The sequence below is a fragment of the Cebidichthys violaceus genome, unplaced genomic scaffold (genome assembly GCF_023349555.1).
Source record: "Cebidichthys violaceus isolate CVI_PGR_0920_01 unplaced genomic scaffold, fCebVio1.0.p SCAF_13, whole genome shotgun sequence".
NCBI classification, from domain to species: domain Eukaryota; kingdom Metazoa; phylum Chordata; class Actinopteri; order Perciformes; family Stichaeidae; genus Cebidichthys; species Cebidichthys violaceus.
In genome coordinates, this window is record NW_027176296.1 from 3532747 (window position 1) to 3557476 (window position 24730).

Below are 24730 nucleotides of genomic sequence, written 5' to 3' on the forward strand. Positions count from 1 at the left end.
CAGTGGAGTAATGTCTAGCTGACTGAAATCACTCTCCATGTTTGTTTATATTAGGGCTGGCATCGCATTGTTGTAGTGCATGTGAGTGTTGCCCATCGGCTAACTCATGGCCTCCGCTCTGCACTGCATTTTGTAAACCTTAATGAATCCCAGGTGACGAACCCTAAACGCAATCAATCTGATCGACTGGCTTTTCCTCCATTACCACCACGAGGTTGAAAATTGTGGTTTTGAGAGAACCTATTGGATGGATTACCATACAATTTGGTACAGACTTTCATGTTCCCCTCAACAATTGTATTGATCTTCTCACTTTTCCTCCAGTGCCATTATCAGATCAAAACTTTAATTTATCCAATACTTTGGTTTATGACAAAATACCTGCAAACTAATGACATTTTGTCAGCCTCAGCTGTACAGCGTGTTTAGCGTTAATTAGCAAATGTTAGCATGCTAAACCAAGATGGTGAACATGGAAAACCTTACACCTGCTTAACATTGGCACGCTAACGTTGTACATTGTAAGCTTATCACACTAGAGAGGCTGCAGCCTTTTTAAACGTTGCACATGCCACCCACTTGTCACCTATGTTAGCCAAAACAAACTATGAGATTACTTGTAAATCCTGTTCGACTGAGTCAGACTGTCTCTGAATTTTTATTGAAAATAACTGTCACTAACTGATAATACCTGTTAATCTAAAAATGTCTAACACTAGTGCATATTTTAGCGTACGAACAAAAAAACAAACACTGCAAGGATTATCTAACACTCCTATTACATGACTTGTAATCATTGATGGAGTACCGTTGCATGAGATTTGTGGTGCTCAAGAGTTGCCACTTTAGAATGATTTCCTCTATTCAGGCCAATTAGTGGGTGACCTTTTAGTTTCCATCAAGTCAGTTATATTATTGGCGAAAGAGCAATTTACTCTTAAGTGGGAGGAACAATATCCTCCTCTGAATTAGACTGCAAAGCGTTTGCTGTAGTTAAGCATAACCACATAGCAGTACTTTAATTTTAATTTAGTACAGCTTTATGTGATTAATAGTAACCACTAATTGAATTGTCTGAAAGTCAACCGTCAACATCTGGAAAATGGTTAAATGTTGTATGCTAAATGAAGCTAAATACATTTAAACATAGTAGGTTATTAACTGCATATTATGTGCATAGATGTAACATGCTTTTTCAACATTTCTAATCACATGTTTAACTCCTTTTATGGTATAAAGTCCCACTCACGATTTAATCCCCTAAACACAACCGGCATCTTTTGACAGCAGAGGAAAAATTTCAGCACTGTGCACATGGCTCATTGAAAACTACTCAAGATATAAATTACATTTTGTTTACATTTCAGGTTGAGCTTTGTCATTTCCATTAAAAACATGCTGTATTGTAGCGAGTACTGTATGTTCTCAGTAGAGCCCTCTGCAGACCTGTCGTGACTGCTGCCTGACCAAAAACATAAACTGTAAACTTGTGTGGGGTTTTTCTACAGCTGTGCTGTAATTATGCATTCTTGAAAAGCCAATTAAATTTCACAGATGTTCAGAAATGCTGTCTTTTGATTTGGGTTTAATCCCTGTGTAAACAGATATAGGCAGAGAAGGAACATTCTCATCAGTACACAGGGTATACTGCTATATAAATATCCCTTGTGTCATAAATACGAGGACTCATAGAGGCCAGGTTTAAAATTAAATTATCTATGATTTACAGAATTGACTGGTTTCTCCAACAATGTTCCCAGCTCAGTTGCAGCTAAACACAATGATAGACAATGTTCTACCTGATAAATGGCGGCAAGGATTTTCACTTTAGAAAAGAAAGGACAGCGTTGACAGTCTAAGATAATGATGGAAAGTGCACCATCATTGTTACATGTAAATTGTAAATGTACAGTATTTACATAGCACTTTCACCCAATGGGTTTACAATTTCCCTCTCACTCACTTATTGTGGCTGCTTGTGTTAAGACAACATTTAACAAACCCCATACCTGTTATCATGTGACTAAAGCTCCATACTTAGATCATGTGATGACAGCTAACAAAAATCTTAAGAAAGACTGTGAAATGTGGCTGAAAGCTCTGGAAAAAGCTTGTTAAAGTTTTTTTTTGTCTGCCACCTGTAACCTAATTATTTCTGTTAAGGAAGACAATCAAACCTGTCCTGCATTGTAAGCTTATGCCTAAAATAGAAAGTGTTTTAACATTAAAGCGGCTACAACCATGTCTGCCAGAGTTGAATGGTCAAAATGAAATGTCAAGTTGATAGAAAAACCCTTTCCTGAGGTAAATGGACTAATTTAAGACAGTATAGATGGTGTCAGATTATGCAGAAGACTTAAAAAGTAGAAACAATACCCTGGTGGTGAGTTCAGTTGCAGAAACCTCTGGGGGATTCTGACCTGTAGGACAATGAAGGTGAGCTGAAGCACCTCGTGAACGAGTACATGATCAAACTGTGATTGGAGTGCCTCTTCTGCTGATTGGGCAATTAGGGACAAGGGAGAGGGTGGGTCTCAGGAATTAAAAAAAAAACATTTAGAGAAGGGTACTTCATTCGGTTGTGGGGTCTGCACACATACACACACATACACACACATGCACAGATTTGGTCATTCACTCAGTCAGTTCAGAGTGAGTCCAGCCACAACAGCAAACCTCCTCCATGGCTCTACGGACAGCCGCATCTCTTTACCTGTGTTTCCTGCTGGTAAGTTGTGGTTTTAATAAATATAACCCTACAACAGATTTAATTCCAGAGAGGAAATGTGGACAAATAGCTGCAGACGTTTAAAGTTGACCAGTTGATGGACTGGGCAATGATGTGAAATAAGGACAGGGTGATACATTTTTCTTTTGACTGTATTTACAAAGATGCAGGAATATTGTGTAAACTGAGTGTATGACGTTCACATTTTCATTTACTGCATGGGGTACCCCGCCAGCTTTTGTTGTCTTGTCAGAAACACTTGTTGCTGCAGACATGTGGTGGTGTGGCGTTTCTGTGTAGTGCTAAGTTACTTGCCAGCTTCTTGTGGGGCTGATTTCCTTGATTATAAAAATATTCTGTAATCAATCATGAATGAAAAATAATACTGTGATTCTTTCTTTCATTTAGTTCCCATAGTGCTTTTGCTAGTGATGTTGGTGTCAGCTGCTTTTTGATTTTTGCTCTTTATCATTTTGGCTGAAAACCAACAAGGCTTAGCAGAGCTGAGTTGTGTATTTAATGAATTGACATACTCACTTGACTGACTCACTGATAAAACACTTAACACACATTAAGATTTTCAAATTTGTTTACACACACAAAAATATGCCACGTGAAAAAAATACTTCTATGCCTGCAGGGAGTACATTGCTGGCATGATCTGGACAACACTGAGTACGACTGTTGGCCGATCAACGGTCCAAATGATTTCAACATGATAAGCTGTGGTGGTAAGTTTTTAAGCATTTATATGTCTGTTTGTTTGAGTGGATCATTGCAGTTGAAACAGCTGATCTGTAGCTACTTTGGGTGGTTTACATGTTAGCATTTACTGTAAAATCAGATGCTTTTCCTCTTGTGGCTGAGAAGGAAAGAGACAACATTCACAGCATTAGTCTAGAATTAATTACAGTGACTTAGTAGGTGGGGCTCAATAGAATGATGTGCAAATACAGCACACAGTAACCTTTAGTATCCGCATGCATATGTACAGTGTTGGTTGAATATATATGTTCAGGTGACGAGCATGTGTGTTGCCACAGGTCTGGAGATGGCCTGGGTGCAGCGTCCTCCAGAGAAAGTAACCAACGGGGAAGAGTTCAATGTCTCGTACACGGTGACGGCCTCAGATTCCTTCTACGAGTACGCAGTCAAGAACAAGATTTTCCAGTTCAGGTGAGTGTGTTACGTAAACACCTGGTATCCTAAACGTCTGCCATGCCCTGAATGCACACACACATGCACGCACACGCACATTCACACGCACACACACGCACACACACACACACACACACACACACACACACAAAGAACTGTTCTGTCATACTGATTCACCACCACAACACTAATACTAATACAGTTATCAAAAAAGGAAAGAGGACAATTAGATAATACAGATAATGTATTACCTATTCCTGACTGAATTTGTGTAATTCAATGTATTTTATGTTAAATTGAGGCTACTTTCATTTTCATGTTTAAAGGGACAGTTAACCCCAAAATCAAAAATACATATATTTCCTCTTACCTGTAGTGAGATTGTTATGGTGTTAGTTCCCTAGTTTTGGAGATATCGGCCATATGGATATCTGTAGACTCTCAAATATAATGGGACTATATCAGATACTCGGCTTGTGGTGCTCAAAGTGCCAAAAGTATACATTTGAAAAACTCAACAGCATTATCTCTTTCCAGAAATCATGACCTGTTAACCAAGATAATCCACACTTTGTTGTGAGCAGTTTCATGGAACAACTGTGGTTGAGAGAAAGTAGTTCCTACATGAAACTGCTGTGTGTGGATTATCTTGAGTAACCGAATCATGATTTATGGAAAGAGACATTGCTGTTGAGTTTTTCCAATGTATTTTTTGGAGCACTATCTAGATTGATAAATGGCACTACAGCTAAGAGGAAAAATATGCATTTTTGATTTTGGTGTGAATTGTCCCTCTAGGAAAGGAAAGCTGATCTGCAGGTTTTCTGTTTGAGCTTCCACTGTAAATAGCACTATAGAGTTTTGTGTTAGTTTGTTTTTAATGGCTACCATCTTTTGTTCCCTTTTAGTAATGCGTCAGAGGCAAAGAGGTTCTGTCATGAACACGAGTGCCCAACGAACTGGAAAAACGCCAATGAAATGAACTGCTGTGTGTATCACGCCAACATTCACTCCTGTCCTCTCGGTCTTATGGTGGGTTATTTGAAGTGTGTCCTGTCGTACAACACTGGTTTCATCTTCACCATCCACACTGTCATCACCTCCTCCTCCTCACATTGAGAAAACTACAGCAAGCAAACATGATCTTAACGTTATGCCACAGCTGTTATTTTATGTTTAGTATTAAATTGACATGTTTTTCTCAGGAGTCTCAAATATATTGATATCTATTCTTTAGGATCTTCTAATTATGTAGTATGCTTTTTATTTAACCCCCCCCCCCATAGATAGCATATCTTGTTTGATGCTTCCTCTAGATTTTCTTTCGAGGTCCTGTGACTTCCAAATCTTGGTAACTTTTGAATAAATCAGATGTTAAAGATTTCTCAAACCTTTTCCCATCAACTTTGATTAAAATTTTTTGCCTAGAAGACATATAGCTAGAATTAAAATGTGTACATGTTTTTTAAAGTTTTTAGGGCAGCAGAAACACATCAGCTCTTTTAGTGAAAAGTTAAAATATTAGTACTTATACACATGAATGAACTGTCTACAAGACGAGTTTTGAAATAAATAACTGTTGTGTCGTCTCTTCGCAGAAAGAAGGGGGAATCTGTGGCCCTTGGATTCCTGACGATGGTAAAATTGTGACTCACACTGTCTCCAAGGCAGGAATGATGTCCCAGAAATACTGGAGTTCAAAGGTGAGCCAACACAAACAAAAAGTATAGATGCATTTCAGATGTGTTCAGGTTTGGAGAACATTTCAAATACTTCTTACAGCCTCATATCCTGTCAATACCTGCCCATATTTAACTATATATATTGGTTTTAACACACAAAGACGCAAATAAAAAAATAAATGAAAGTATCCTTTACTTTTTACAATTCACCAGCTGCATTCTTTTACTGACTTTTACAGTTTTTCAACTTTAACTTTGTTGTCTGATGGATAATTCATCTTGCACCCTGGCAAAACATAAAAGACATGTGTTTGATCAAAGTGACACATGCTTTGTGAAGCCTGTTGTCTGTTATGTCACGATATGACTTGGCAGCAGGTTGTAATTACAGTAGCAAATTACAGGACTATAAAAAGCCACACTTTGGGGTTGCAGCTTATCAAATGACACAAAGTAAAGACAACCAAGTAAAAAACAACAATGAAATTATGTATAATCTGACAGAATATTATTGTATACAGTCCTGAAAAGATGTATAGGGCATAATTATAATATTTTTTTCAGAACTGTTCTTCATGCATTTCATTTTATTTAATGAGGGACAATCAACCATAGTTTTGTTGTTTAATTTGCTAATAAAACAATAAATGTAAATGATATGTTGACTGAGACATATTTTCATACTTACCGATATACAACCTAACTCTTCCATGGTACAATTTGTATGGTGGTGTTTTCTCATATACTAGGTGGTGCTGATCCATGTTGGAGTCACCTCCGTCATTGCTCATATCAAAATGGGACACATGCATGCAGCACTGGAGTCCAAAGTGCTTGTTGTCAGTGCTCAAGGTCAGTCTGCTAAGTATCTATTTGTTGATATGCTGAATCCTACAGTATGTGCTGAATAATGTCTCTGCTGCTCAATCATGATCCAGTAAAACATTTGTGCAAAATTACAATCTCTGGGGATGTTGAGCAATACAAGTCAAAGGGTGTGTGGAGAGGGCAGTAAGAATAGCCATCATTTCAAAAGAACTGCTTCACTTACAATAATACACTTTTACACAAATACTTATTTGTCAATGTATCGGTATGCTTCCTGAAAACACAATGATCATCTAATTACATTTTAATTCAGTCAGTGGCCAAAAGTAACTAAGTACATTTTGAAGTACTTTACATTTTTTGCTCCTTTATACTTCCACTATAATTTTTTGATAAATTAAGTTACTACTTACTTTGCAAATTCAGACAAATAATAAATACAAAAATGTAACAAATACATTATAATATATTATTATAGGTTAAGACAAGATAAAATATGACATAATTGATACAAGGAGGAAATTAAAATGATCCCCATCTTTACCAGCTGCAGCATTAAAGTGATGTACACATTAATGCATAAATAACTACAATCCAATAATATAATGTACATTATTCTGCATGATCCATTCTGCATTATGTTTGGTACTTTAAGTATATTTTGATGCTAATACCTTTGTACTTTTACTTTAGTAGAATGTTAGCAGAATGTTGTTTTGTAAACACTCTGAGTACTTCCTCTGCCGCTAAAAGGGGATTGAAACCTCAAATATAAAATGTGTGATTGTGTTTCAGTGTGTGGGGATGACGTCTGCGAGCTGGAGGAGAACTGTCTGAACTGTCCTGCAGACTGTGGCATCTGCCCGATGTCCATCACTATCAAAGTGGCCATTGGGCTTCCAGTTGCTCTCTTCAGCAGCGGCTTCATTCTAACCATGGTGGTCAGTCGGTGCAACACACACACACACCCACACCCACCCACACCCACCCACCCACCCACACACACACACACACACACACACACACACACACACACACACACACACACACACACACACCCAGGAGATGTTTCATGCGCTGATGTTTATCTTAATGTCCTCCCTGCAGTGGCTCCAGTACCAGAAACAGAGGATGCTTTGGGATGAAAGCTGGATCATCAACTACAAGAGCATAATATTTGGTAAAAAAGTCTCACACTGAAGTTGTTAAAAGATACTGTTTACATATACATTAAACTTTGCTTGCAAGCTTTAGACTTTCACTTTCATTTAAGACTTTAATGCGTTTCAAGAATGGATCACTTTCCTTTTACATTAAAGCAACAAAAATATGTTCGATATATCTGTGATGTCTGCTGTTTTTGTGGGATTTTCATTCTCAAATTAAATGTTAATGTAAGTAAGAACGACTGACCCTGACTCTGAGTATCTAACTCTCTGTGTGCAGGTAAAGTGTGCTGCATGGGCCTCTGCAGCACCATCAGTCTGCAACGCGTCAAAAGTATGACTACCATCAGTCAAACAACTGATGTGACCGTGTTGACCAGAATCAACACTTCCATCATCCAGCCAGGCATCTAGTGAGAAACAATATTATTTTAGTTAATATAAATGCTCATTAATCAGAAACATTCAACTAACAGAAGTTGAATGTTCAGAAGCACGTTTGTTAGACACACTGCCTTACTCTTTTACTCTTTTTCTGTACGGATCAATAAAATACGGACTATACCATATGGATCAGCGCTGTATAGTTAGGAGCTGTATCTAATGTGTGATAAGATAAGACCTTATTGATCCCAGAGGGGACGTTCACATGTTACAGCAGCACAGAGACACTCTGAGAGGTAGTAAAACAGATAAAGTGAATTGTGCAAATATTTGTGAAAAAGAAGCCAAGTAGTACAACTCAGCCATGATGTGTGAAATATATAGTATAAGTTCATTGGTTTAGGTAAGAGTAATGTACAATTACTATATGTACAATATACATAACAATATGATACAAGTACAAAATGTTATATATAGTATGTGCAGTATATGTAATATGGACACACAGAAATAATAATAATAATAATAATACAATACTATTAATTATATCTACTAAAAATCTAAGAAAATAATACAATAATATAAAGGCACAATAATTACAATAGTGTTAGTGTAGTATAGTCATGTGTCAGTGATACAATTAATACAATGTACGTAAAGTTAAACAGTAATATAGATATTGTACTAATTTCTTCATCTCATTCAATGATTGTCAGTTTACTTTAATGAATCCATTCAAAGAAATAAAAACCATTTTGTCCATTAAAGTCCATTAGATGACTTTAATCTGTTGTTGACAAAATGCTAACATAACTGGTTCCTCTGCATGTCTCAAATGTGTGAGGATGTATTTTGCTGAGAATTTCTAGTTGACTTGATGGTCTTCTTGCAGTGACGGGAGGACGGTGGCAGTGAAACACATCCAGAATAAACATTTCACCCTCTCTAAAACCATCAGGAAGGAGGTGAAAGAAGTTAGGTGAGGAAAAAAAACATTTTACTGACATAATAAACTCTTGTCTCCCAAACTCCTTTAGCTTTATGTTATTGTTCCTATTGACTAGGCAACTGGATCACCCCAATCTATGCAAATTCATTGGTGGTTCCATCGAGGTCCCCTACATCAGCATCATTACAGAGCACTGCCCAAAAGGAAGCCTGTCGGATGTCCTGCTGAATGAGGACATCCCCATCAACTGGGGCTTCAGGTGAGAAAATATCACATGCAGCTTAATTTTTATACGTTTACCATTTAGCAGTATAGCAGTGGTGAAACATAACTAAGAACATTTGCTTTACAAGTACTGTACAAACTTTCTACTCCACCACATTTCAGTCATTTAGTTTTTTGTGTTGTTTATACTCACACCTAAGAGCTGAAGATCATGGTCTTGTCACTCCTTGCAGTGAATTAGATCAGGGATTTAGTCTCTTTTTGAAAATTATTCCACAGGTAACTGGCTCACAGATGTCCCCGTGATGAAATACGAAATTTATTTTGTTAAGTCAGACTCAACATTTCACAACACAGTTTAACAATCACACAAAGGAAGACTTAAATATAATTCCCCCAATAGACCACAATGGAAAATAAACAGACACATAAACAGTAACTAGACTGTTCCTTTCCCCATGCAGACTTTCCTTTGCCACTGACATCACTCGCGGGATGTCGTACCTTCACCAGCACAGGATGTTTCATGGTAGACTTCACTCCAGAAACTGTGTTATTGATGATCGCTGGGTGTGCAAAATCTCAGGTAACAAAAAAAAGACACAACTTCAGTATGCATCGTCAAAGCACATTGGTCGTTGTTATATTCCTGTTTTTAGTAATCACACATTTGTGATAAGTCACTCAACATACACATTAAATAAAACTATGATACAAAACATCTCAGCCACGTCCTACACCAGCAGCAATGTTATTATAATCGAGGCAAAGTGAAAAACAACATCCTGCTTGACTGTTTCTGTTTTTGTGTTCAGATTATGGGCTCACAGCCTACAGAAGGGAGGACTTGGAGGCCGTCAGTAATGGCTTCAATTGTGGGGATGTGAATCGTATAAACTGTGCACCAGAGGTCCTGCTGGGAAACAGCTCCAATATGACGCCAGCAGCAGATGTCTACAGGTGTGTTTGAGTGTCACAGTATAAGCAGTTAATTGTAGTTAAAGCAGTTCATTTTGGATCACACATGAAAATTTGATACAGTTTAATCAAAGATGTGGAAATTTAGTTATGTTGGACAGGCAACCATCATCAGTTAAATCTTTGCACTGGAAAATACATGAAAAATAATATTCATAATTTCCTTTCTCTACTTTTCCCTCGTTTTCTCAGCTACTCCATGATTCTGGTTGAGATTGCAACTCGCACCAACCTCATTTCAGTGAGCATGACGGCTTTCTGTATAGATTACAACCTTCAGCTTCCTTTTGATCTAGTTTTGTAACTAGCAGACTTCTCTAACAGGACCAGGCTGAGGGAGTGAGAATGGATATCATGTGGCGCCCCCCTCTGCCTGAAGTCAAAGCAGGGAAGGCAGATACTGACTGTCCAAATCAAGGAGATTACTGTGAGGTCTGTCTCATGTGCAGATGTTGCTAGAACTGAAAAAAGAATAATGTTGTATTTGTACTGATGCTCTTCTTGAACTGTCTCTCGAATAACTAGAAAAACTTGGTAACGTTGTATTGATATTATGTCATACGCATATGACTGTTTGAACATATTGGACAATGAGGTGTTGCTCTTTTCTCTTGAACACCTGAACAGCTTATTAAGAAGTGCTGGTGTCATAACGCCACAATGAGGCCCACATTTGAGCAGGTCAAGAAGATGCTTGACAAAATGAACCCACACAAAGTCAGCCCTGTGGACATGATGATGAACCTGGTAATAACCCACTGAAATATGGTAAAATAAACTAGAATAATGTGTAAAGATACATGGAATACATATACTAAACAAACAGTAGTACTTCAAAGACAAATGCTATGAAAAAACGTGAAATTCTATTTGTGCCATCTGGATTGTTTTGAATTTCAGACATTAATTTTGTTTTATTGCAGATGGAGAATTACAGCAAACACCTGGAGGCCATAGTTGCTGAGAGAACACAGGACCTTCTTCAAGAGAAACAGAAGACAGATCAGCTGTTGTACAGTAAGTCAGAATAACAGTGGGGGGTGATTGGAAAGGTTTGCAAGGCTCTAATGATCGATCCCAGAAATAATCATATTATTGACCAAGTGTAGCTTTAAATAAATTGTTTTGGTGACATTGCAGAGATAACACTATGCAGTACAAGCAGGATTAGATTTGTATTTCATTATCTAAAGGGTGATGAACAGTTAACTGTGAAATGTGCACATATACATTCATTATCTCCAACATATGCGTGCCAAAATGCAGTATATGAAACGTCCCCTAAGGCAGAGTTGTTACTGTTTAGTTGACGTCAGTTATTCATTCAAATGAGTTACTGACATGATGCAGTCAAATGAGCTCACTGCCATCTAGTGGTGCAGAAGCAGCACCTTCATCATTCCTACCCATTGTCCTCAAGACTATATTGGGGCATATTCTTTTAAGTGGTGAAATTCTTGTGCAGGTATGTTACCAAAACCAGTGGCTGATGATCTTCGTCAAGGTCGAACAACAGAGGCTCAGAGCTTCTCCAACGCCACCGTCTACTTCAGGTTTGTGTTGGATTCATTACATTTACTTTTATTCTTTTATGGACATTTGTCAAGTTGTAGATTATCTGGAGTGTAACTTAAATATGTTTGATTGACAGGGATATATTTAGATTGATTTGATCTTCTATGTTGTACATTGTCATATTAATGCGAATTGTTTGGTTATATACATGTATAAGATGACTAACATTGTTTTACTCCCCTGTGACAGCGATATTGTGGGCTTTACTCAGCTGTCTGGTGCCAGCACTCCCTACCAGGTAGTGGACTTCCTCAATCAACTCTACACCAGCTTTGATGACATTATTGACATTTACGACGTTTACAAAGTGGAGACAATCGGTGATGCTTGTAAGTACAGACAATAAACTAATTTTGAACTACTAACAAAAAGTGATAAATCATTATGATAGAGAACTACCATCGATATACACTATATATTTATATTAGAATTTATCACAGCTTGAAAATAAGGACAAACATCTGTTGAGAGGCAGATACACAACTAAAATGGATGATTTCAAAGACAACAACAACAACTGATCTCATGTCTAAAGAGTGCCTGAATGTGTGTTTTGATAGTTTATCATTAATGCATCTGTCTCTTCCTCTTTCTGTATTGTTTCTTGACATGGAATACTGGCTTATCTTCCAGACATGGTGGTCTCAGGGGTGCCTCAAGAAAATGGCATCAATCATGCTGGGGAGATAGCCAGCATGGCTCTTGATCTGGTCAGTGTCTGCCACACTTTCAAGATCCCTCATAAACCCGACACACAGCTGAAGATACGCGCTGGCATCCACTCAGGTACTGTGGACATCTCACCTGTATCCAACATCAGTTTATCCGACCTGTGCTTTGCTTTTCCCAGAGGTTAAGATATCAGATTGTGTTCTAAGGGCACATTCACAGTTTTACAACGGTCCACGGTCAGGTTGCAGAATGTAAGAGTGATCTTAAACAACCTGTTTACACATATGAGAAGCTAAATGTTAATGAAATTAAATGTAAATGCTGATTAAATTGTTATACAATATATATATATATATATATACAATATACAATTTTTTGGTATATTTTCACAGCCAAAGCCAAAGATTTTCCATTCCATTCAATAAGGTTTTACACATCTGGTCATAATAGAAAGGATAATGCAAAATGCATTCATTTTACAATACTTTTCCATTCTATGTCTCCTACTCTGACCCATCCACCCTCTGAAGTATGACAACATAAATTATAGCTATTGTAAGATAGATAAAGTAAGACATGGCCTGCTTCAAAAAGAGAAAGGATTAGAGTATTATCACAAATCTCATCACATGTGCATCCACTGGCCTCAAGTCCATACAAACCAATATAATACATGTCTGTAGCTAGAAAAACCATTTTTTGGGTTGGCAACATGGGTTGCTTTTTTATATTTCAGTAATACTATTTGAAATCATTTCGTATGCTCCTACCTCTGCTATTTTTCATGTTTGGGTTAACTGCACATTACAAGTGTGGACATTACTGTTGTAGTTTTCTGGGCACTAGTTTTTTTTTGTTGCAGGTTTTCATTTCACAATTATTGATTTGACTGCTTCATATATACATACTATATATATATATATATATATATGTGTATGTGAGTAAAAATAAGATTTACGGTATTCCCCCTTTAAATAATCTGACATGCATTATCATGATTCAGCAATGTCATGCATTCAATATTATCCACCCAGTGTTGCAGTTACGGTCACTGCTGTGTTTTTTCCTGCCAGGACCTGTTGTGGCTGGTGTGGTTGGCACCAAAATGCCTCGCTACTGTCTGTTTGGGGACACTGTCAACACAGCGTCACGCATGGAATCAACAAGTGAAGGTAAGTATTAGATACACTGCTTTTGATCCAATTAATGTCTCAACATGGCACAGCTTGTCTCAGAGAAATAAATGTTGATTTCACTTTAAATTGTTTCTGTATGTGCTGAACAACTGTGCTACATGACCTCTGCATGCTCTCTTAATATTGTCCCACATTGATTCAAAAGTGTGTCTGCAGTGTCGTTGCAACTGACTTCAATAGCAGTTCAGGATTAGCTTTTGGCCGGTGGCCTTTGGCCTGCTACTATCATGCCAAACACGATTGTCTCTGTTAGCTCAGCAGCACGGTGGAGTTACAACATGCAGGTTGGTCAATGTGATCTCCTGCACCTAATCCTCTGCATTAAATAGTGGAATAATGGATAAGTACTGAGTGACTGTAAAAAACAAAAGTCTTAACTTCATAATACGAGCTAAAAGTTAACTTGAAGAGCTTTTTGAGGAAAATCTAATTCATCTCAATTGTGGTTTTTGCACACAGTACAGTATGCTTTTTGCCTTTCACAAATTGCAACCATGCTTTTAAGTCACCATGTTAAAAACTACAAATGTCGTCTATGCCGAGAAAATTGCAAATTATGCCTGTGCAGTTTTTCTTCCATAATTACAGACGTGCCATCCAGATCTCAAAGCACTTTGTAGTTGTATGTATTATGTATAGTCCAGCACAGCACTACATTTTGAGTACAGCATATTATTTGCACATCATAACATATGAGGTACATAGATACAAAGTGTACACTATATTGTATTAGATCTGGATTAATGATGACACAAAATAAAATACTGTAAATTGTATAGGATCGATAACCATAAATCCCATAGCGTGATAAAAAAAAATGTACTACATTTTCCACATAATGATGCTCAAAGAAAAAAATTAACTGGTTATTTATAATTATGTCCATAGCTCTGAAGATCCAGGTGAGTGGTGCCACAGCTGACCTGCTTCACATGCTAAGAGGTTACGTCCTGACATGTCGAGGAACACTTACTGTGAAGGTAACAATATATATGTACGTGTGTGTGTGTGTGTGTGTGTGTGTGTGTGTGTGTATTATGTCTGCTGCAGTGACAAACACAGAACCATCTGCACAGCATATTAAGCTCCCTATGCTATTATTTGTATTAGGAAGGCAGGCTGTAGTCATTGGACCTTTTATACTGATAGGTATTTCTATTATTTTGTCCACTTCATGTATATCAATCAGGGTAGGCTTAATAACAGAAACATTTATTTGTATAAAGCAATACAGTTCAAAAGCATCGCAAACAGGTAACTGTTTCTTTAAAAAAAACCTAATTGATGCAGTGATAAACATAATCACATACAAGATGGGGCAACACCTTTGAAAAAGACAAGGGATTTATGAGGCTGAGATTCGAAAAGATTACATGAAATATCCCTCCAAATGAAAAGAGACTGGGTGTGTCAGGTATTTGCTTTGTTTTTCAAGGAACCATCGTTCAGTTCTACTGGATTGTATTCACATTGTAACCTAAGCCCTCTTTTAATGTGGTGCCAGTGTTATTATGGGGGAGGGGTTTACTTTTCAGTCCCAAAGGACTGGGCGGCTGACACTTGTGATGTCTTGCTAAGAAATGGCCTCAGCTGCTGCTCTCTGCCCCCCATCAAACCCTAATGGCTTTATTTAAAATTCAAAGGGCCACATGCTTTGCAATATGACTCTCTTCTCTCTCTCATTCGCTCTCTTTTCTTGACCTAACAGGGAAAAGGGGACATGACAACATGGTGGCTTGAAGCAAAGAGAGACGATTATACAGACCCACTGCTCAGAACATCTGAATCCAGAGGAGTCCTAGTGCCAGTTAGTGACTAATTCAGAGCCTAAACTGTGACAATCACTGTATGAAAACTGGTCAGGCTTTGTGTTGTGCAATGTAATTGTATCCAGTGAAGTATGTTTTGGTTAAATGTGCAGATACAACTATAGGATGAACTAATAGTTTATCATTAATTTAAATAGTGTACTGTAAATCCCCAAAAATATGCAGAGAGACATGCCAGAGTTATGGAAATGCTATTTTTTATCACACATTATCCTTATAAATGTTCTCTCATATATAGCTGTATTTGTATTTTTGCAATTGTAGGCACTTTTCTTTCTTGTGATTCATTTAAAGTAAAGGAGATATTCACTGCCTGAAAATTAAGAAAAACCTTTCTTACAATATATAAATAAGAATTTTCTTAGATCTTAGAAGAAGTCCATTTGAACATTTCAAACATTCTGACTAAGAACTGGCATCTGAACAGGCCTTTTGCACAGGGAAAGCACAGGTGTAATTAATTCATTTGTTTTTGACAATTAGGGCCCCAGTATTGCACATGATTGCTCACTCATGCTACTTTTAAATTACAACTCTGAGCCATTGTTAATGTTATAAGTTCACTTGTGCTTTTTTTGCAATGAAAAGTCAAAATGTCTGTTGAGAGAAAAAGTAAATTTTCCCCACGATGGGTGTGTTAGTACTTTGGAATCAAACTCTTCCATTCAAGCTACTTGTGATTTCCAAATAATGTTGTTTGCCTTGTTGATGCAGAATAGATTTGATACAATTATCTAAATAATGACTGTTTTACTTTTGTAAAATAAGAATGCACAGTTGACTGTAGTCATTTTTGGAAGGTGTTGCATGTGCCGTGCAATGAGCTATTTTACTGTCCTGTTCTTAAATTCAGTGATGTATAATTTGCATTAAAGTTACTCTAAAGTAATTTTGTTCATTCATATTGTTTACCTAACTTCCACCGCTTAATGTTAGTTCATTAATTGAAACAATTCACATTTTGAAGTCTTGCTGCTTACAAATTCAAATGCCATTTCTGAATACAGCACGATAAATAGATCCTTATCTTATTTGATCATACTGTCAAAAATGTAATGTCATAAAAAAGTAAAAAAAATTATTCTAAGCGTTCGTCATTCGTGTCCGTGTGTTCTAAACAATAACATTGATCAAGCATGATGAAGCGTGATTAAATTGGCATTAAAACTTGAAGTACCTTACAACCAAGAGCCAATCATATTGAGCCGTGCTCGGTTGCTAGACAACGACTCGGCCAATCAGCGTGCTGTTTGGTTTGCTTGCAGTCAGTGGTGTGTACTGTCGTCGGGACAGACAGTTTCGGGATCTGCTGTATCTTGAAGCAACGCGCAATTGGGAGACACGTTTTGAAAATGCAACGTGAAGTAAGTAATATGTTGGTCATCTTAAACGTCTTCTTTCGTAACAAATAACCAGCCGCTCTTCTTCAACGTCTGATTGTTTTCAGGGGGAGGCTCTGGTGGGCAGTTAACGTTTGGCTATTTGACATTAGTTTAACCCTCACTGCTGTGTAAGGGGCCTGCACAACCTTTTTATTTTGTTTTATATCATTAACGTTATTTACCAAACACGATTTGTGGAGTGAAGTAGCTAGTTACACGTGTGTAACACGCCAAACGTTACACATTATTATCGACACCAACAACATAACGTTATGTTGTTCGAGGCTATCCCACGGTTATCTGTTTGTAACTGTCTGAAGACCTGTAGAAGTAAGGTTACAAAGTTTTTATTTGTTATTATACGACAGGGTTGCACACAGACATTTAGATTGTAGTCCCAATTTGTTACATAGGAAAGAAAACATAAATGACACTCAGATTATAGGCATATTCTTGTCATACATGGCCCAGTGGGATCACATACCTTAAATACATTTTGAAAAATTCTGCTTCAACATTTCCTTTTGGAGATTTTATACTGGAAATAAGTTTGATTCAGTTAAAGGTTAACACTTGTTGAGTGGTCAGTCTAAGCAGCTCATAGGTTTGTTAAGCTATGTGGCTCTGGGCTTGCCATCTGTCTCGCCAGGCTGATTAAGTATCACTAAAACCAAAGGGTAGGTCCCCTGAGTTAATGATGAGTCACAGCCTCCTAGTGACTGAAATCTATGACAAATTCATAAAATGTTCTTCATAAAATAAACAGAAATATATTTTTAAATGCAGTTTCTGCTCATGCTCTGAAAATTGCTGTCCCTAAGAATGAGTAAATGGTACTAGTTTCCAGTAATATCTATATACTATTAGTAGAAAACTTAGGCATTCGTACAGGAGGAGAATGCTTCTGATTGTGTGGTTCTGCAGAGAAATTAGCTGTCTTGGATTAGTCTGATCAGCTGACGATAAGCATGGAGATGAGATGCGGCCTGGTCCAAGCCTGTAACCTGTTAAATACTCCTGCAGTAACAATGGTGTCATGCAAAATCCACAACAACATCAACATAACAATCATATTAAGCTTTGTAAAAGGCCCATTCTAATATTTTAAATATATCTATTGGGTGGCTGTGCGCACACTACGTGATCACTATTTAACTCGTTGAGTTAGCCCCTGTGAATCTGCTGTCCTCACACTGTCGTTGAGGTTGCGTGTGTTTCCAACCTTTATCGCTGCATGTCTACTCCCATCGCCTCGTAATCCAGACTTTGTTGGATGGGCACTGCTAATCTGACCCTCTATTTCAGGAGCACTGACTGCGTAGGTCGATCTCGTGGCAAGCTTTGTGTATCATTCACATGCAGTAGACGATCCAGACACGTAGCCTGAAGGCTGCACTGCAACAATGCCAGAGTCCTTCATGGGTGAGTTAAGATTTTGATCTTTATTTTAAGATCTTTATAAACCAGTGAATATGCACTGTGACTGGGACATGTTAAACAGTTGGCTATTGTACTCGGCAGTTGTTCATTAGCCCCTTTTACATGTATCAGAAAACTGCACAATATTGTATATTGTGATTTTGACTTTCTGTCAGCATCATCATTAGTTAGACTGAATTGAAGTACTGAAGTGTTTTGCCTTCAGCAGTTGTGTGAACGTTACTGTATATTTTTCTCTATCTTGTGCTCTGTATTAAACCTTGTGAGTAAGGAACAGTTCAAACTAACTCAAATGATATTCTTAGTTTCTGTAACCTTAAGTCCTGTAATATTTACTGTATATAAAGTGGTTTATTTTTCTTGTCAAGCATTAACAAATTAGCATAAGTCCATACTGCATATATTTCACAGAGTTTCTTTCCCCAGAAGTCAAGGACATTTGCAGCAGCTCCGTTGAATGTAGGCCATCTCCCTTGAGACAGTTTAGCCAATCAACGCTGCACAGAAACTACAGTCTCAGTACGTTCTGCACGGAGCACAATGTGCAGGAATGTCTATCACACATCAATCAGGTTGGTAACCATACATGCTTCTGGTTTTAGGCATACAATATGTCTGCAATGTTCTTGGCTTGAGTTTGGCTGGTCCTCCACATCCTTTTCTTCTTTTCTTCTCCCTTTTACAGGAGGTGTTATCTCTTGGCCTCCCACCAGTTTGGACGGAGTCGAGCGGCAGCTCAGAGATGAATGTTATGGCTGTGCTAAATTGCATGTATGACCTGATTCAGCTGCACCGCAGGGGCCTCCGGACCCTGGAAAACATGGAAGTGGAACAGCTGAAGTCCAACAGCAATTTGGACTTCTTGCAGCTCACCAGCACCCAACTAAAAGTACAGTAACATTTACACCCAGTAATTCCTCCTTATCAATATTGTATTGAAAAATAACAATATCAAAAAAATGTAACTAAAACTAAGGACTTTAAGAGTTGCTTGTCAATATGGAAAATAACTCGAAAATGAAATGGCCATGTCCATGTTGTTCTGTTATCATAGGAGCAGCTTGAACTGTCCAAAAGAGAAAACACAGGACTACTTGAGAGAGAACGACAGCTGCATCTGAAAGTGAAGAGTTTGCAGAACTGCCTGAAAAATGAAAAAGATGAGGTACTTTCTTTGGACTTACTGGCCCAGACAATGTTAAGTGAATCCACTGGCAGGTGTTTGGTCTCAGGATACAAATTCAAATTCAAACAAACTTGTTTTATTTCCTCCTGCCAGGTGCAAAAACTTCAGAACATAATTGCAAGCCGGGCCAGCCAGTGCAATCATGAGATGAAAAGGAAAGAAAGAGAATTTAACAAACTGAAGGAGCGCTTGAATCAACTTCTGGTTGACAAAAAGGAGAAGAAACCAGGTTAAAGAGAAAACCTTTTTAGTCCCATCCTTTGCCCAAACATTTAACATTTTAAAATTTGAACATGCCCTTTGAGACTTTTTCATTTTAAATTGTCTTGCTTCCAGCCATTGATGTATTGAACATCATTGGAAGAGCTGACGGGAAGCGAAGTCTTTGGAAAACTCAAAAGACAGAAGCAAAGTAAGTTCACTTCAATCTTTTTTGTATAATATCTATTACCCTTGTCTCACAAGACATATTTGTATGTGTAAATAAAAAAATGCAGGAACACAGGAGAAAGAAATAAAAGGAATGATCTGAGAATGTACTACTCATCCTACTTTTGCACATCAGCTCCTTTGTTAGCTTTCTAGGTGACGCAGATGTATTTTAGGAACATGGACTTCAAACATGGTGGCACTGCTAAATGCTGGATATTACTGTAGTTTCAATTATTTTCCTCTGATGGTGTGTTCTGTTTATAACAAATAAATAAACATAGATGATTGTCTTTGTCATCCCTAGACATGAGGGGGAGATGTATAAGACTCTGCTGAGCAGCTATGACACGCGACAAAGGGAGATGCTGCTGGAAAATGCAGAGTTGAAGAAAGTGTTGCAGCAGATGAAAAAAGAAATGTTGTCCATTTTGAGTTCAAGGAAACCAATGCTGAAAGATGACAAACATCAAGATGATGGCATTCAGGTAGGGAGAGTTGTTTTTCTCTATTCACTGATGCTACTTTTCAACAGCTCAACAGGCAGTTGTTGCTAAGTCATTGCTCTCACTTCATTGCCCACATCAATGTATCACAATCTGATTGACAGCTGATAACCATCCTGCCTGATTGAAAATATTTTCATTTTTATTGTCAGGCTGACTCAGAGGAGGAAGAGCAGGTGTTTGATTCCTGTAAAGAAAGTGTAGAGCTGTATTGTGTTCACGCCCGGGAGAAGCTGACCAACAGTATTCGCCTCCAGTGGAGAAGACTCAAGAGCCACGTTGAAAGATTGGACAGCCAAGGTAGTCTTCATACAGCATACTGTCCCTGTTTGATCCTTATACATAACTTATATCCTTATATGTAACTTTGTTTCATTTAAGAATTCCAGATAGTTTGGATTCTTCTCTAACTCCATAAATACCGTATTTTTCGGACTATAAGGCGCACCGGATTATAAGGCGCACTGTGAATTAACGTGTCTATGTTCACACATAAACCGCACCGGATTATAAGGCGCATTAAGCAAAACAACACAGTCCGGTAAATCAAACTTTATTCAACTCAGTTGTAACAACAAATACCGGTACAGAAAAATACACTCACTTATCGATTCATTCCTCTTCCACAAATCCATCGAATTCTTCATCTTCAGTGTCTGAGTGAAACAGCTGTGCGATTTCGGCATCAAGAATGCCCGAATCCCTCTCGTCATTTTCCGAGTCAGTCTTGTTGCTGTTATCGGTACTTGGCTGTTCAGTGATGATTCCAGCTTTCGTGAAAGCTCGGACAACGGTTGCGACCGATGGTTACTTGTTGTGCTTATTGATCGATTTCGACTTTTAGTTTAGACATTACATTCCTGTTACGGGGCCGATCAGGTAGTGACACAGCGTACCGTAATGCTCCGAATATCCATTGAGCGGAGCGGCTTCGTTGCTTACCAAAGTCGTACTTACACATTTCGGCAGATTTTTGACCGCATTGTACCACATAAAATCGATCAATAAGCACAACAAGTGACCATACATAAGGCGCGCTGGATTATAAGGCGCACTGTCAATTTTTGAGAAAATTTAAGGATTTTAAGTGCGCCTTATAGTCCGAAAAATACGGTAAGCGTTTGTACCATTTATGTGGCAAAAAAGAGTAAAGTCATACAAGGAACCTTGTTCATCCTAAGAGAAACTGCCAGAGCACTTATTTTCCAATGACATTCCACTCTGGATCTGTACTTCCGGTCTGTTAAAAACAATACATAGAATATTAATGCAAACATAATTGCTAAATGTTTCATTTTGACTCTCTGGGTTGTTTTTTCAGCATCTTTAGCTGAGACGGGGGAGAACAAAACCGATGATGCTATATCCCGAGAGACTCATGAAGAGGAGATGGACAGACTGAAGCTGGAGATCCAGCAGTGCAAAGACTTCATTCAAACACAACAGCAGCTCCTGCAGGTAAGACTGAAATTTACCCTGACATTTTTGTGTTCATTAGTTCAAGTGGCCAATGTTAAGAGTCGAAGTCACATTACTGGGACAAGTGTCATATAATCAATAATCCATTTGAGAAAGAGGTGAAGAACCACTTGACAGTTTTACATTTAAACCTGCTGGTTTTAATATATAAGTTGACCTCTAACATGGTAGCTTTAACTCCGTGTAACTCGTTCTCTCTTTTAGTTTTAACTAAGGATTGAAACCTTGTTTGCATGTTGGAGGAAATATATTGTATTCCGTTTGTGTATTCCCTTTTGTTAAATTCTAGCTAAACAAACCATATTATTTTTTCTTGTAGCAGCAGCTGAGCTCGCCGTGTGATGAGACCGCATCCCTGCTGAGCGACTGCTACATGCTGCAGGAGAAAGAGCGCTTCAGAGAGGAGTGGAAGACCCTCGAGGAACAGAGGAAGCTCTTTGAGAGGGAGAGGAGGAACTTCACTGAAGCAGCTATAAGGCTTAGCCATGAGGTGATTGATTAAACATATTTTTCCAGAATTGGTCTGAAATAAATATTCAGGAATACGACACATTTTGCTCTTTGTGTAGAACAGCAGTGTGCCAAGATGACTAGTTTGTATCCGTTTGCTCACTTTCGCCAAGACATTAGAAACTCAGACAATTTTCCCTTCCCGCCTCAATTCCCATCTCTTCTCCACTCAAAGCGACTTTGAGTTCTTGAAAAGCACTATACAAATCTTATTATCTCATTTATTATTATTAATGTATCGTTCTTTTATTATTATTATTAATTTATTTAAAGTGTGACTTTGTTTGTTTTTGAGGTAACTTGTATCTGGTTTAACTTGCAGAGGAAGGCCTTCGAGGACGATCGAGCAATGTGGCTCAAACATCAGTTTTTAAACTTGAGTCCATTTGCTGACGTGAGGAAACCACAGATATCAAAGTCTAAAAGCTGCTTTTTAATATGTGAGTGTCTACTCCGTTACATTGTACTGGCCCAGTTCACCTTTGTCTTGATATTATTGATAATGATACTTAGAGGTTATTCCGTTACCTTTCCTTTATACTACAACGGTGATGCAGTTTTATTTAACTAAATCACTTCTATTTTTTACTTTTATTTTTGAGAACAGTATGGTTTTATGTTATAATTTGTGTTCCCTACTTATTTATATGGATAACTATCAATAAGTCATTTTCCTGGCAAGGATCAATAAAGTGTAATCTTATATTTGCAGCTAAAACAGAGTCAAGTGCCGAGTCGGGTCCAGAAAAGCTCATCAAATGCCAGTCTGACACGACGTCCCCCACACCCAGATGTGTCCCTCTCACATCACCATCAACAGCAGACCTGTATCGCACACTTGGCCTTATCCCAGAAAAAAGGTATAGTGTCTTTATTTGCACAAATCATGACATACCTGTAAAGAATGCAGCTCTTGTGTGTCACTGACTGTCATATTATATTTTCAGATCAACCAAACCAAGTGGAAAGATTGACCATGTTCAAGAATCAAGCCTCTTTTTTAATGGAAATGTTCCAGTGCAGCACAAACAGTGGAATGACCTTGAAGACCACAGCAGCCAAACACTCCAGAAGGAAAACACCAGCTCTATATGAAGCCAAAAACTATAATAATTATTTTTAAACACTCTTAAACACTAGAAGATGGACTATAAAATTATTAAAAAGCTGTTAACAGTCAAAGCCAAGCAAGTGTTCTGGTTGGCTGATGGTTTGCTGTGCTCTGTGGGACTGAGAGCACCTCTTCTTTCTTTTTTATTATCTTATGGTGTTATTTTTAGATTATGTGATAAATGTATTTATTTATTTGTGTGTTATTATAATTATTGGTTTGGCAGTCATGTCTTATGTCTAGGATATTAATCTGAAGCTAGTATTTTTTTGGCAATGAGGACGTGCCAGAAAAGATTGTGTCCCCGATAATTGATTTTGCTTGGCACTCATTAATGGTCGCTGTTGCACCTAAACTTGCCTAAATGTTGCTGTCTGTATCTTTAGTTGTCATGTCCACTGGCGCAATGTTTTAGAATGTAGATTTACTGCTGCTGTTTCACTGAATGCAATAACAAACTGGGTAAAAAATTAAGTATTTTTTGATGGTTTAATATAGAAATTGGGTTAATAACATTATCTAGTAACTGTGTCCAATACATTAGTGGTAGTTGATGTACGATGTTGCGGTTAAATATTAAGAAAGGCCATAAACACAAGATAAATTACATAGTGTTTCATATTAACATCAGGCCATTCTAATGTGAATTCTTTTCACCATTTTCTTCAAATTAATGTATTTATTTTAGTGGATTTATTTTGACCGATAATAATTCCTACCACATGAATATGACATGATTTAAACTTTCATTATACATTCTTGAAATTCTGAGTTATTGATCAACAGAACTGGTTCGCCGGTCCCTGGCCTTTATATTATTGAATTAAATGTAGGTCTATATCCGTGCTTTTGGGGATAGCCAAGCACCCGTACCGTGACACCATTAATACACAAGCATGAAATACAAGCGTCGGCTGGCTTGACAGACGTTTTGCAGATATTGCCTCACGTCTAAGACTTATTTTCAACCGGCTAAAATGTGGTTATAACATTGTCACAAAACACCAATTTGTTTAAATATGTTGATGATCTGTTCAGTTGTAGGTTGAAAGAGAGATGATATTGGTTACTGTGAACATATTTCTCTAAAGTCATATTACACTGGTTGGTGAAATGTGATCTACATGTGTTTTTTAATACCAAATATGGAACTATAGACGTTGTGCTGCCAACAAGATGCTCCCAGGACATCGTAATGAGAGCAGTATACATTATAAGTCCATGTAAATAAGTGGGTGTGCTTTGTTTGAACACGCATGCGCAGGTACTTTGACTCAAACTGTTTCTACAATTTAGAAAGTTGCACCGGTTCAGAGA

The 24730-nt window shown here is 37.8% G+C and overlaps 2 protein-coding genes across 3 annotated transcripts; both read left to right on the forward strand.

Moving 5' to 3' along the window:
• The first annotated feature begins 2683 nt into the window (after positions 1 to 2683).
• On the forward strand, positions 2684 to 16370 carry LOC137870590 (atrial natriuretic peptide receptor 2-like). Its single transcript, XM_068707995.1, has 23 exons — positions 2684 to 2728; positions 3369 to 3459; positions 3772 to 3904; positions 4795 to 4922; positions 5489 to 5589; positions 6318 to 6420; positions 7192 to 7337; positions 7504 to 7576; positions 7843 to 7975; positions 8839 to 8925; positions 9011 to 9154; positions 9585 to 9706; positions 9936 to 10080; positions 10291 to 10339; positions 10429 to 10530; positions 10726 to 10845; positions 11022 to 11115; positions 11564 to 11651; positions 11863 to 12002; positions 12307 to 12459; positions 13419 to 13517; positions 14430 to 14521; positions 15250 to 16370. The coding sequence occupies exons 1-23, from the start codon at positions 2684 to 2686 to the stop codon at positions 15358 to 15360; spliced, it is 2499 nt and encodes an 832-aa protein (XP_068564096.1). The 3' UTR covers positions 15361 to 16370.
• A 275-nt stretch (positions 16371 to 16645) lies between these two features.
• LOC137870308 (afadin- and alpha-actinin-binding protein-like) lies at positions 16646 to 24645 on the forward strand. Of its 2 annotated transcripts, none has more exons than XM_068707419.1 (14): positions 16646 to 16734; positions 18058 to 18174; positions 18619 to 18764; positions 18878 to 19081; positions 19247 to 19357; positions 19472 to 19607; positions 19715 to 19790; positions 20115 to 20295; positions 20466 to 20613; positions 21635 to 21771; positions 22112 to 22282; positions 22625 to 22742; positions 23015 to 23162; positions 23250 to 24645. In XM_068707419.1, the coding sequence occupies exons 2-14, from the start codon at positions 18156 to 18158 to the stop codon at positions 23395 to 23397; spliced, it is 1743 nt and encodes a 580-aa protein (XP_068563520.1). In that variant the 5' UTR covers positions 16646 to 16734; positions 18058 to 18155; the 3' UTR covers positions 23398 to 24645. The 2 variants fall into 2 exon arrangements, with proteins under 2 accessions (XP_068563520.1, XP_068563521.1); XM_068707420.1 differs by having other exon boundaries at positions 18622 to 18764.
• Positions 24646 to 24730: the final 85 nt, after the last annotated feature.

What these genes read in the sequence shown, in the direction of transcription:
- LOC137870308 (XM_068707419.1), top strand. An exon ending in GTCTATCACACATCAATCAG is followed by an intron (nt 18,765 to 18,877) that starts GTTGGTAACCAT and finishes TCCCTTTTACAG; the next exon opens with GAGGTGTTATCTCTTGGCCT. An exon ending in CAAAAAGGAGAAGAAACCAG is followed by an intron (nt 19,608 to 19,714) that starts GTTAAAGAGAAA and finishes TCTTGCTTCCAG; the next exon opens with CCATTGATGTATTGAACATC.
- LOC137870590 (XM_068707995.1), top strand. Translation starts at nt 2,684, where the DNA reads ATGGCTCTACGGACAGCCGCATCTCTTTACCTGTGTTTCCTGCTG. An exon ending in GCTTGTTGTCAGTGCTCAAG is followed by an intron (nt 6,421 to 7,191) that starts GTCAGTCTGCTA and finishes ATTGTGTTTCAG; the next exon opens with TGTGTGGGGATGACGTCTGC. An exon ending in CTCGCACCAACCTCATTTCA is followed by an intron (nt 10,340 to 10,428) that starts GTGAGCATGACG and finishes TAACAGGACCAG; the next exon opens with GCTGAGGGAGTGAGAATGGA.